At 38.9% G+C, this 14,550-nt stretch overlaps 1 protein-coding gene across 1 annotated transcript in view; it reads right to left on the minus strand.

Annotated features, from left to right (window-relative positions):
* The window catches only part of FHAD1 (forkhead associated phosphopeptide binding domain 1), a gene marked incomplete at its 5' end in the record, with an annotated part of 2,130,934 nt that overhangs the window by 2,056,672 nt on the left and 59,712 nt on the right, over positions 1 to 14,550 (minus strand). Inside the window, one exon of the mRNA XM_044060429.1 lies at positions 12,641 to 12,914. Within this exon, the coding sequence (XP_043916364.1) occupies positions 12,641 to 12,914 (274 nt within the window). The remainder of the gene's footprint in view (positions 1 to 12,640; positions 12,915 to 14,550) is intronic.

Here is a 14,550-nt window from a genome sequence, read left to right on the forward strand (position 1 = left end):
AAAGGCACTGTAGCCTTGTATGGCCTAGGTACTCTCTGTGGCCTTGAACTAAGTCTCAGTGACTGCACAGACGTCAGGTGAGAAGTGCATCCATGGAGTGCAGTTTAAGCAACATGCCTTGAATTTGTCTCTAGTGGATTTCTTTACATCAGAAGTTTTGTTATTTTGATATTGCCTAATAAAGCCACTACAGAGGCAAGCATCCTTGGCAGTATTCAAAAGCCTTGTGCAGACAGATGAAGGCCATTTCTGTCGACCATGTCTTCCCAGGCTGCCAGATACTGGATTCCCCTGGAGTGATACCAGAAGCTAAGTCAGTTATTGAAATCCACCATTTTTTTTGTCTGTATTGTGGCATCATCCTAGGTGAAGGTAGAATGCTGCTTAGGGCTAAGGACATACCTACCTGGGACACATAATCGGAGACTTCAGTCATATCTCTCTTCATATACTCCAGAGAGGTACATAGGATCATAGGAAGTTACTAGGCTAATGGCCCTAGGGCCCTTACAAGCCTAGCCAATTCTTACCCTTATTTCCACGATCAGCACCTACCACCCCTGTCCAAGAGGACACAAGTGGTACCCCCAGGGTGAATTTACAGTCACCCATCCAACCATCCAGATTGCATTTGAAGAGGACCAAAGAGGCACTGTGTTTGACATGAAGTGGGAATCTGTTCCAAAGATGTGGTAACCTCTGACAGACAAATCTGTCCCTCCAGCAGGTTTTATTAATGTCACATACCAGGTTAAGGACTTTAGAGTGAGTAACCTGTGTACCATTTGACTTACGGATATACAGCATTTCCAATAAAGTAGGATCAGAGATTGCCTTGTATGCAAGGCAGAGATTACCTCTGAGCAGTCTGTATAAAACAGAATAACGTGACAGTGATTTCAGATGATCCCCATAGGACAGATGCTGAAGACCTTGAATTTTCCTTGTGAGGAACCCTTGTGGTTTCTCCAATTGCTGAAGGTGCTTGGAAAGGTACATACTAAAAGGGGCATTGTACTCAGTTATTGGCCTAATGAGGGAAGAGTACAGGGAGGTTATAACTTTTTTTTTCTGGAGACAATGCCCTTACTTATGAGATAAGCAATATAGAATGCCCTTTTTACCACTGTGGAGACATGGTGGTCAAAGGTAAGGTTGCTGTCAATCTGTTTGCCCAGGTCTCTCACCACTGAGTGCATACTTAAGCTGTTGTTATTGATGTGGTAGTTAGCAGGAATATTGCTTTAACCGAAAGGAAGGATAATACATTTTTTTTGCATTGAGTTTAAGGCCATGACTTTGGCACCAATCATTTGTTTGACTAAAACCCTCTTGTAGAATGTTGACATCATTTGGAGATACTATGACTGCTTCCAGTTTGGAGTCATTAACAAACGTTGTCAGCCACAGACCTTTATTTTTTGTTTGTACTTCAGAGAAATAGATTCCAAACAGTAGAGGTCTCAGGACTGATCCCTGTGGAACACCACTGGTTACAGGTCTGCTGTTGGAGGCGGATTCCCCTATTTTGACTGTAGGAACTCTATCAGTGAGCCATTTAGTGACTCATCTAACGATATAAAGGTTGATGCCTACTTGGGTGAGTTTGTCAATGATGCCTGAGTGGGGGATAGTGCCAAATGCTTTGGCTAAGTCCAGGTAGGCTGTATGCAGGGCCTTGGCAACCGTCTTGAAGACGTCCACCAGGTTTAACAGGCATGATCTTCATTTGACAAATTCAAAGTGAGTAGGGTCAAGTGTTTGGAGATTATTGTTTATAAGGTCTATGATGATTTGTTCCATGGTCTTGCAGATAAGGCTAGTCAGGCTAATAGGTCTATAGTTCCCAAGGTCAGTGGAAGCAGCACCTTTGTGCAAGGGAATAACAGTGGCTGTTTTTCATTCAGCTGTATGAAGCTGGTGCTTAGATTATAAAAAGTACCCAAAGGTGTTGCTAATTCATGTTGAAGCCCCTAAAGGGTGTAGCCAAGGATGTATCAGATCCCATAGATGTTGTGTGTTTTGCCTTAGAGAGGGCATTTACAACCCGCTCTTTAGAGATACAAGGTATGGGGCAGGTGGTAGGGAAGTAATGGGGTACATGTGGTGGGGACAGGGGAGTGAAGTTTTCATAGAACCAGTTTAGCCAACAGGTTAGCTATGTCCACAGGCTCAGTATATGTGGTATCATTAACTACCAGCTCGGCACAAATCTGGGCCTTTCATTTTAGGTTACGGCTGTAACTATAGAATGTCTTGTGGTTGTCCTTTGTTGAGGAAGCTAATCTGGACTCATAGTTTGCTTTGGAGAACTTCACAAGAAGTCCTATTTCCTTGTTTAAGCTGAGGAGGGCATGTTTCCAGTTTAGGTGGGCTCGCTCCCTCTTACTGTTACACAACAATTTCTCCCTGTTACTGTAAAGCCTGTTAAGGGCAGTTGTCCACCAGGCAGGTTTGCTCTTCCTTAAGGAGCTTGTTTTGGTCCTATCAGGTACAGCTGAGTCAATGTAGATATACAGGTGTTCATATAAAGCATTGCTGTAGAGCTTGGCATAGTTGCCAGTTCCATCGAAGGGAGGAGGTGCTGTGAAGCTATTTATACCATCCCATAAAAGGTTATAATCTGCTTTGGAGAAGTTTTTTAGTTTAGTTGCTTCTTGGTGGGGTCAGGTGTGACAGTTACTTCAAATGACACTGATTTGTGGTCAGATCTCACCAGGAAGGACCTCACAGTGGGGTTGCTACAGTGGTCAGCCATATTTGTAACCACCAGATCCATGAAAGAGTCATAATGGTAATTGTTGCTGTGTGACTTGAGTGCATGCGTGATTTGACGGATCCTGGCACCTGACAGTCAGCTGACTGTGACCTTCTCCTTGGGGAGGAGGTCTGTGTGTCTCACTATTGAGTTACCTATGACTAAGACATTAGGTTTTCAACTGTTTTGCCTTAGGGGCTTAATTATTGAGGCACTGATATGTGTGCTGTTATGTGCAGTGGTGGATTCTGTTCATGTGCTTTTTAATTTCTCCAAGTATTTTGGGTTTCTAATACCATGACGGGAATTAACCCATTCCTATGTCAAAGTACGATTAAAGTTCATGAAATTAGTATTGTGTCAGTCTTTGATGTCAGCCAAAAGTGGTCTTCGGAGCACCCACAATGTGCCCAGTAATGACTCTTTCCGCAATTCGTATGGAGTTACAATGATTGGCAACATATCTAAATATGATTGTAGATTCTTTTTTTTTTATAAGACCCATTTCTACTGCTACTATTGGAACTGTCTGGGTATCTTTCTTCTACATTGCTCTCATTTCTGCCAGCAGATCCTGATATTTTATGACTTTGTGTCTCTAAGTACGCAAGACAGTGTAATCACTGGGTGTGGCAATTTCAATGATCAATGCTACTCTTGTCTTCTTTTCTTGAACCACTATATCTGGCTTTCTCGTATCTATCTTTTGAACTGTTGGTAATTGGTGGTCCCAAGGGATATAAACTTCATCATTTTCTATGATGCTTTGTGGCTCATGTTTCCAGTGCTTTCCAGCCACTTCAATACCATAATGTTTGCACAATCCCTAGTGCAACAATCTTGCCACATTATTATGCCTTTCAGAATACAGTCCTTCTGCCATTAGTATGCAGCAACCTGCAACAAGGTGTGCAACTGTTTCCAATTCGGTTTTACAAAACCTACATTTGTCTAACCCTTGCACATGTTCAATGGACTTTGTAAACCAACGTGTACGTAGCCCACTATCTTGGGCTGCCAATATTAACCTTTCATCTCTTGGTTTGAATTCACCTTTCCTTAACCATTCCTGTGTTCATTTCTGATCAACATCAGGTTCTTCCAGAAGTTTTCTATACTTGCAACTATATTTATGCTTTTTTCACATTTCTTGCCTTCTCATCTGGTCCTTCACCTTATATTCTTTCCTTTGTTTTGTGGCACATTCAGTTGCTGCCTGATTTTTGTCCACTTCTGGTTTGATTTCCATTCCTGCTTGACATCGATATGCTTCTGCTAAATTAAGCAGAGAAATCATCTTAGATTTATTCTCCTCATGTTTCAAAACTTTCACTACGTTTGGGTCTTGTGAGGTCAGTAGATAATTGCAGATATATACATATAATCAATTTCAAGGAGGCCCACCCCTCCTTCAGAATGGGGAATATATAATCTTGGTATGCACTGATTTTTATAAATCATATGGTGAGCATGAAGCATCCTTCTTGTTTTCCTGTCTAATCTAGCCAACACATTTTGAGGTCAGTCAATTACTCCAAAACTGTGAGTTAGGACAGGAAGAGCAAATTGGTTTATAGCTTGAATTTTGTTCCTAGATGTCAATGCTGTTTTCAAGATTAATTTAAGTCTTCTGAAATATTCCTTACTAAGTTTTATTCGCATTTGTTCGTGTTTTATTGTTGATCCTTCATCATTTCCCAAGTATTTATACACTCTCTCTTGCTCAAGTTCTTTTATATCACATTCTTGTCCTAAACTGATGTTTTCCTGACATTGCAGTTTTCCTGGTTTAAAGGTTGCTTTTGCACATTTATCAAGACTAAATGACATTCTTATATCATCTGAAAAAGTTTTGACAACTTGCAGTTGTGCTTTCTGTTCTTCATCTGATAAGCTATACAATTTTAAATCATCGACAAAGAGAAGATGAGAAGTTTTTACACTTTGTTGTTTTCTAGGAGCCAAATTATAGCCATGGTCTAAGCTGTTAAGTAGACAGCTTAATGGGTTAAGGGCAATGCAGAATGGCAGCGGTGACAGAGAGTCACCCTAGAATATCCCCCTTTGAATTTTTATCACAGGGATAATAATTTGTCCTTTATCATGCCTTAATTGCAAAGTGGTCTGCCACTGTTTCATGGTCACTGTAATGTAGTCAATCAGTGCAGAGTGTATCTTATACATTTTTAAGCACTCTTTTATCCATGAATGTGGGATACTATCAAATGTTTTTTTGTAGTCAATCCATGCCATACTTAGATTCTTCCCCTTTTTACAGTTCTCTACTATGACTTTATTTAACAACAAATGATCCTTTGTTCCATAAGGCTTTCTTTTATTGCCCTTTTGTTCTACTGCATAATTGAGTTTTCTTCTAAGTGACTATAAACTCTGTCATCATCAATTCCCATGTATAGTTTATATGTTATTGGAAGGCAAGTTATTGGTCTATAATTTTTAGGGTAGCTTGCAGGCTCACTCTTAAGTAGGAGCATTGTTTTTCCTGTTGTTAACCAGGTTGGTGTCTGTTCAGGGTGTGCATATAAATAGTTCTTACTCATGGCTAAATCTTCGTGCAAAGATGTTAATACTTTCAGCCAAAAATTAGGTATTGCATCCGGGCCTGGGGTTTTCCAATTAGAGGCTTTTCTTAACTTTGGTTCAATCTCTCTGGCTGTTACTTCATCCCATTTCATATTCTGTACCTTTGAAGCTCATATTCTTTCTTTAACTTCTTCTATCCACTTAGCATCTTTATTATGTTCCACAGGATCAGGCGGTATTTCAATTCCTTTTACCTTATTTCCCAGTTCTCTATAAAACTTTTCGGATCATTAATAAATTGCTTATTTTGTACTTTTCCTTTATATTTATTTTTGTATCTTCTAAGTCTTTCCACTAGTTTGTTATTTGCAATAGTACATGATAGATCCTGGTCTGTTCTAATACTGCGCATTGCTTTTATTACATCTTTCTTAGTATTTTTGTTGATCTGTTCCCTCTTCTGTAGTCTTCTAACAGTGACACTTCTTGTCTTAACTGCTTTATAGTTTTCTCTATTCTATATTTCCATGATGGTATTCGATTTCTCCCCTTCCTTTCCCTCACTACCCTGTGCTCTTGTGGTAGAACTTTATCAGTTATTAACTTAGCTGCACAGTAACATATCCTGTTTACTTCTGTTATATCACATGGACCTCTATGGACCATCCTAATTACTATGTTCATTTTTTTTATCAGACTTCTGACTTTTTGGTTTTATTAACCTTCTGCAATCTATTTCTTTCATTGATCTTGATATATCTGTCTATGTCTATTAAAATCAAGCAACTCTTCACTTGGCTCATTTTCTTCCAAAGTAAGGGCACATCCCTTGTTTTCCAATTCCTGCGGGCATTCTATAGAAGATTCTTTAGCATCTTCCTGTGGCACATTCTCTTCAACTTCATGCTGTGCCATCCAGTGCTCTATATCATATGGGTTCTCACTGGCCTATCAATCCTCAACATTGACTACATCAGAGTTTCCACAGTTTCCTGTTCTGTCCCTTGCTGTCTAGCTTCAAGTGAACATTTATACTGGTTTCCTGTGGAAGGCTCCAAATTATCTTCACATGGCACCTGGCCAATTGCTTCCTGGTCCACTAAATTTCCCCTTAATTTGGATATCCATTACTCCATCCTGTTGTGGTGCTTTCTGAATTAGATTTTCTACACTGAATCCTTCACTTTGCAGGTACTCCATGACCTCAGTTTCTATTTCTTTAACTTCTCCATTACTAATCTCCTTTTTTACTTTGCCTCTTTGTCTTCTTATTGTTTGTATTGTAAAGTTCTCCATGTCTGGATTCCTTTGTCTGTATTTCTCTTCAAATATCTTTGATGCTGCTCTTTTTATATAGGTTAGTTTTGCTTTCTACTTCGCATAAATATTACACCATATTACATATCTTTTTCTTTCCCATGTCCAAATGTCTTCTTCAGGTGTTACCTGATCTTCCTGTTTCTCCCTACTTTGGGGAGTCACTCCATCCTGCTGTGATGTAACCTGTGCTAGACCTTCTACACCAAATCCTTCACTTCGTAGGCAGTCCATAACTTCATCTTCTATTTTTTTAACTTCTGCTTTACTAATCTTCTTTTCTACATTCCATCTTTGTGATGTTATTTATTTATTTTTATTGTGAAATTTTCCATATCTGGATGCCTTTGCCTGTATTTTTCTTTGAATATCTTTGGGGCTACCTTCTTCATATTGATTAATTTGGCTTTATCCTTTGCATAAATACTGCACCATATCAAATCTCTCTTTCTTTCCCATGTTCATATTTCTTTTTTATACTTTTCAAATATCTCTTGGTTTTGTTGTTTATATTTTCGCACTTCCTCAGATGCTTCTTTTTCCAAACAAGTCAAGGTTTCTTGATCTATATACTGTTTTTTACAAATCTGTTGTATCAATGATCACAAATTTTCATTTAAAGCTTCTGACATTTTTTCTTGTGGAAGTATTTTTCTTTTGTCTAATTTCTCTCTTAATCATTTTGTAAATCTTGTGTCTGGAAATTCTGGGCTTTTTGCATAATAGTAACAATACATAATTTATTTCTTATCCTCAATAGTCCACTTTATTGTCTTTATGGCTCTTCTTTGGCCTTTCAGTTTTTGTGTTTTTTGTGGACTGTCACTTCCTTCTACAACGGGGGGGGGGGGGGGGGCATCCTCCTCCTGGGCCTGGCCTGGCCCCGGCCTGGCCCCATTGTAGGAATGTTTCTGTATTTTGAGGATTCTACACTGTCATTTTTTTTTCAGTCCTGGGACCAGTGCCCCTACCAGGATTGCGCACTTTTTTATCCTGGGTCTTGTGCACCCAGCTATCATCTTTAGTTTTTAACCTACTTCTGTCCATGACACATGCTATATAAATACGGACTATATATTAGTGTCACCTTGGTGAGATTTTGTAAAAACAGGGTCCACCTTGTGAAGTTACTCACCAAGACTTGAGGATGAATTCAATTTCAGCACTGGTACTCTCCTTTGCTTGCTGACTTTTCATCTCTCCATTCAGACCCCTTCATCTCTCCATTCTGACCCCATGTACCAGTATGGGTAGGTTGTATGCACTTGGGAGATCTCTGGTCTTTTGATAGGCTCTTAGTAAGTACCTTCGTGTATGTGGGTTTATGTGTCTTGATCTTATCTTTTGTGAGTGGAGAAGTATCTGTGCTGACAAACTGTTTGGTGTCTTATTTATTGTTACCTGAGAGGACTGATTCTAGTTTCATGGTATAGTTGCATCTCTCACATACTGTATTTGTTTGCTTTAGGAGCAAGTGGTTGTCAGTATTCATGAGGCAATTGCTACTTTGCCTCAGGATGCCCGCGTCAATCAGGCTGGCTGTAGAAATGCTGGGAAATGACTGTCCATAGTAGCATGTAATTCTTAAGCACTAATTTTGAGAGAGCAAATTAGATCCTCTATTGCTCTGGGATTAACAAGGGGACTTATTCTATAGAAGATCAGGGATGAAAAGTGGGGTGACGCTGCTCAGTGCTCAGCTGAGTTGCCTGCAGTACAGAAGTGTGCAGCTGCATTGTCCACAGAGCAGCAGGGAACCAACAGTTTAACTGACTGGTGTCTAGGGAAAAATAGTTTCTAGGTATTTGGATCTATACAAGGCACCACTAACCCCTGTTGAGTGGTGTGCAGCTACGAGCAAATGTGAGGCTTATATACAGGTGAAATTAAACAGTTTATGAATAAGTAAACTAGACAACCAGACTGAATACTCGATTTCTGGAAAATCTGGAAAAAAACAGACAGGTGGCATCCTGAATTACAATCCAGTGCACAGACATTCAGGATCAGTAAGCCATTTTGTCTTTTCCCCCTATTTCTTTTACATCTCAACAGCGCCTGAAGAAGTTCTTACAATAGAAAAATGTTTCAGAGGCCAGTGGTCTGGCTGATGACCTTGACCTCATAAGTATGACTAATACCCCTGAGAAGGAAATAATACATAGGTATATAACATAAAAGCTAAGGTAGCATTGCATAATTAAGGGCAAAGTTTAACTTGTCAGGAGGATGCCTGAGGTCCTCTGGACAAGGATGGAGACTTCCTCATGGCCTTCCTCTCTTTCCCTTTTGTATCTGTTTGCCATCTGTATGTCTTCACTCACCTTCCATGTGTCAGCCCACTATAGTGTTCCCTAGCTTGCCTGTCTTTGATGCTTTTGTGTTTGAAACATTATTTAAGTAGTTCCTAAATCTCTCTCACTGGCATACAATTCCCATTTCCTTCACCAACTTCCTTTATTATAAAACATGGAAAATGGGCGTCTACCCCCAACAGAAACATAGTACCCATTCTCATCCACCTCTTCCTGTACAACCCTCTTAATGTGGTCTTTTTGTGTTTCACTCGTCTGATCTCTCCCCTAGTTCCAGCTCTCCTCTCTTCTCTCTTTCCAACCCTACATAAGCCATAACAGGGCGTCTGTCTGAGGCCACCCTTTAGGTGAATAAAAAACCTTAAAATAGTTTGCATAATTTATGGACTAGTGGCTTGAAGCCAAGCTAGAGCAAGACCTTGTAGAAATTCTCAAAACACCTATGCAAGTTTGCATCCACTGTCTCTTGATGAAATCATACAACAGTATTCATGACTTTACATAAACACACAGACGTTTTCACATGTAACTACACCTGCTAATTTCAATCTTCCACAACATTGAGAAGTTCTCAGATCAGTGCCCCTTTTTCTCCTTTTGTTCTCCTGAATATAGGAATGGCAGCATGATTTACAGATTCCCATTACGCATCTATGAAGCATGGGGCTTTGAATGCCACCCTCTAACTTAACTTGTTTTACTTCTCTGTTGCGTACCATAGTAAACCCTTTTATACATCCCTAAGTCTGCTGCAAGTAATTAGCTCAGCAGTCAGAAGAAAGTCAACCAACCTGGTTTCTGCATGTACATGTAAACTAACAGGCATTGGTACAATATCCATTACCAGCTTGAAAAAAATGTAATATTCTTGATTTGCAAATGTTTGTGTTACAGTAAATATTAATAAAGTTTCACAGTTTTCTTTTTGTCTTGCATATTTTTAAAAACTACACAGTTTTTTTAAATTTCTGGTACTTTTGAATGTTAGTAGTACTACACATTAAATACCCCAACAGTTAACAAAACTGCTGTTTTACAAAAAAAGAAAAAAAAAATAGTCAGCCTCAGTGTTTTTATATGTTAAATTGTAATTTAAAAAAGATCTCAAAATCCCTGAGTAAATACACCCAATATCCCAAAAGAGTTAATGTAACTGGAAAGTCTTACCATGAGTGGCTAACCCCTCACGGTAACCCTTTTCAATTCAGTGATCACCATACCAGACTGATTTTCAGTGAGCAGAAACATCAGCATATAGGACAGTCATGCCAGCCTATCAAGAGGGGAGACTAGTGCTAATTAGCCTGTGCTCTGCCCTGGAAATACCTGTATCTATGAGTTACTCTGCTAAACACTTCTGGGAATCGTTCATCTGAGTAAAATATCAGTGTCAGCTTAACAGTTTAAATTGTCCAAAATATGGTACTCACCCACTGAAGTCAATGGAAGAACCAGTGATGCTGGCAAGGTCAGCAAATTCAGCAGAGATATAGGGTTTGGGGTGTCTGAGTGCATGTGTGTATGTGGCAGCATGTGTGCATGTACATGTCTGTGTGTCTGTATGTCTGTAAGGGTATCAGTGGAGTTGGATGAATGTGTTTGTTTGTGTGAATATCTGGGAATGCATGTGTGTGCATGACTGGCTAAATGTGTATGTGTGAGTGTGTAGGGGTTACCTTTGCAACACAATGCATAGCCACCAGAACACACTACAGCCTCTAACAGCTTTCAGTGTGAGGTCTAGAAAAATGCAATTCGGAAATATCCAAATTAGCTGATAATTAGGTATTACTCATTGTAACTAATGTCTCTGAATCACATTTTTCACAGTTTGTGTACACTGACCTACCTACAGTATGAAATTTATATGATTGTGTGGCTGCTCTCTGAATCCAAGGGGCAGCCCTGGAAGATTATTAACTAGACAACTGATCCTAAAACATAACTAATCTTTTACTAATCTGGAATTTATTTCATGGTTGCAATTATTAAATGTACCTAAAATATTAACTACCACATGGTGATTAAATTGACCATTACAAATTTAAAACACATTACATCTATATTTACTTTTTCAATACTTTTCTTAACCAGGTTAAGCAACAGGCATGAAACCCCTGATGCAGCATCCTGGAACAATGTGCAGGTAAATTATTTGCTCAGAGTCATACAGTAAGCAAAAAGAGACTGAGGGAATCAAATCTAGGACGATTTAATGAAGCCTGAGAATAATACAGAGCCTTAGTCCTCTACTAAGCTGTCAGCACAAATTTAATACATATTTAAATGCAGTAGCACTAGAGAACAGATTGCTTGGCACTGTAAAAAAAATGAACATTCAAACCAATACAGGCTGTAGGTAATAAAAGGAAAGTCTGTGCAACAGAACAATAACTTGAGGAAGGAATAGTCAAATAGAGTGAAATGACAGGGAAAAAGGGGAATGAGAGAGATAAATAAGCAATGGAAGGATAGCAAAGAAGGCAGAACACAAAGACTTAAGGTAACAGTCAAGTATGAGAGAGGTTGCCAAAAATATGGGCAGGCAAGAAACAAAAAGCTATTCAACCTAGAGGAATATGAGGCAAAATTAGAACTAAGATTTAGTGGGCAACTAGCTTTAACGTAAGAAAAAAGAGAGGACAGATAGGCTGTTGAGAAAAGGATAAGGAAATGGGAGGGCAGAGAGGGGGAAACACTTTTCCTAAATGGCAATACAAGTTCTGGCAAAAATAAGGAAGGATAGAAGAAAAGGTAAAATAGGGCAGAAAATGGACAATGGCATAAGGTAAATCCAAATAAAAAGAAGAAAAAACAGTGCAGAACAACAGAAATGTCATACAACTGAGAATAGAAACAAAAAGGAGGATTACATTAAACAATTCAGACAACTTCTTGAAAAGAATGACCATAATCTTAGAAAGTTTGTGAAGATCTGGGAAAAGCTATGTTTGCATTATGTCAAAAATTACAATTACAATTCCATGTATGGGACAGATTCTTATATTTTACTTTAAAAAGCTCTACAGCTCAAATTGAAGTTTTGTGGCGCTATGAAACTACTCTGAAAATGTGTGTGCGTGCATCTATATATGCATGCCTACAAACAGAAATGTGTGTGTGTGTGTGTGTGTGTGTGTGTGTGTGTGTGTGTGTGTGTGTGTGTGTGTGTGTGTGTGTGTGTGTGTGTGTCTGTGTGTGTGTGTGTGTGCATGTGAGCACACGTGCATGCATGTGTTCACGTGCCTGTGCAAAAGTGTGTGTGTGTGTGTGTGTGTGTGTGTGTGTGTGTGTGTGTGTGTGTGTGTGTGTGTGTGTGTGTGTGTGTGTGTGTGTGTGTGTTCAGATAACCATATGTAAAAATGTAGGATTTCATGAATAAAATGTTAGCATTTCATAGGTCAGCACCTCAGTTATTATTCTAAAGGCATCCTGAAACCTTATGTAGCAAATGATCTGCTTGTACACAAGCTCATCAAGGTTAAAACCATTAAACACAGTGCCTGCTGGTGTTGTATGAAGGCTGAAGATATTAGTGCTGGAAAGCCTAAATGTGTATGCTCCAGCTTTTCTCACCAAAACATTTACTAATGCATTACTAAAGGTAATCCCTAAAAATTCTGCTGTTCAGACAGAATACATAGTTACTTAAGTAAGAAGAGGTTATAAATAGTCTGTATATTCAAGAATCCTAAAATAAGCCTACCTTGTCGGACAACAGGAGGGCCATTATTATGTTCAGTTGCATGGCTATTTGCCCCTCTTTGACTTCCAGCACTAACTGGTCGGTTCTTGTAAGGTGGGTGAGGTACAGCACCACTGGTACCCTGAGTCCATACATTAGATCCATTTAGTGCTGCATGACCACGAAGCATGGGAAACTGTGCATGACTGGGAGGTGACATGTAAGGTTTTTTCTCTTCAAGTAGCTGTAGATGGCCTTGCCACTGAGATCGTTGAATCATTGGTGGACAGGAAAACTAAAAAAACAAAAAACAGAAAAAAACATAGAAAAAACAGTAAAACAAGTCATGAGACAAAAGCTGATGTGATCACAAATGAAGCAATGAACAATCAAATAACACCTATTTTTTAACTTTTCCTCTTGCAAACAATGCTGCTTAATGAAAACTTAATGTACTGCGTATTTTCCAGGGGTAACCTGCAACCTCTTGGCATAAGGCAGGAAGGAATATACATACATTAAAGTATTTAGATTAACTTATAGAAATGCATGCAGTACAGCTGGACAATTAGTAAAAAAATAACCATGCGACAGTTAAACTCTAGAGAAAATATAAAAGTTAAGGCACCATGGAATTCAGAACTGAGGTTTATGTTTCAAAAATGTTCAGTAATAACAAATGGAAATGCATTCAGGACATAAAATGATTTTTTGCTAGTGACACCAAGCTTTGTAGTAGAATAGTGCTAAGAGGCAGTGACGTGTTTTCTAAATTCCACATATTTGAATGACTTACAGTCAAATGTAGTGGTCAAAGGTCATTTGGATAAACACCATTTTTATTTATTCCCCAGCTATTTAAGTTACACCAGAGTTCAGTGAGATGCCATATTCTACTGTAAATGAAAGTTATGTACTTACTATAGTGATAGATCCAGTTTGTCTCATTTTCATTTGATTCAGTGATTTGATTGTCAGGTCTGACTGGATCCAATCTTGGCAACTTCTTCCAGAGCTTTCAATCTGAGACTTTGACTCCTCCCCTACCCCCAGTTCCCTCCTTGTACCTAAATCACCTTAGATTGAATTTGCCGACTGTTTCTAATCACAGAGAAAAAAGCATCTTGATAAGAATAACACTCCTATGGAATAAAATAACTTGATAAGTATGTCGCTTTTCTTAATGTGCCCTAGAGCAGACAGGGTCTTGGTCAAGGTCTGTCGGAATAACAGCAGTTTGCAGATAGCAATTTGGAAGGGTGAAGGCAGGAGAGATGCTGAACCGGATCAAAATGAGACAACACAGATTTATCATTATGGTAAGTGCATAGCTTTCATATCCGATGTTGTCTATTTTCACCTGATTCAGCATTTGGGACAGATTCCCAAATTGCCCAAAGTGACCTGGGTGGTATCAATGAAGGATATTCCTGAGAATAGTAGAGGCAAAAGATGTTCAAGCTCTAGACTGAACATTCAGTTTGTAATGAGATATAAATGTATGAACCGTTGACCAAGTTGCTATTGCACAACTGTCATCAATGGGAACATTCCATGAATGCTGAAGTGGTAGCAATAACTCCAGTGGAGTGAGCTTTTTGTTTTGAATGCAGAGACAAACCACAAGTTTTATTTACAAAACAAATGCAGTCTGTATAACTTGTAACACGTTTTCCCAGTTTTGCTTTAGAAAAGGAGACAAAGAGCTGTTCTGATTTTTTAATATCTTTGGTACAGTGTAAGCAGAATCTGATTTGTCTGTGAACAACTAAAGTATGAAGCGTATGTTCTCCTTTGTTAGAGTAATTGGGAAAAAAATTCTGGCAAGTGAATGGATTGATTCAAATTTACTTCAGATGAGACTTTTAGGAGAATGGTAGGATTTGTTTACAATGACACTGTCTTTGTGGAAAATGAGAAAAGGTGGCTTG

Source organism: Protopterus annectens, chromosome 2.part0 (assembly GCF_019279795.1).
Source record: "Protopterus annectens isolate FY-2018-M chromosome 2.part0, PAN1.0, whole genome shotgun sequence".
NCBI lineage: Eukaryota > Metazoa > Chordata > Ceratodontiformes > Protopteridae > Protopterus > Protopterus annectens.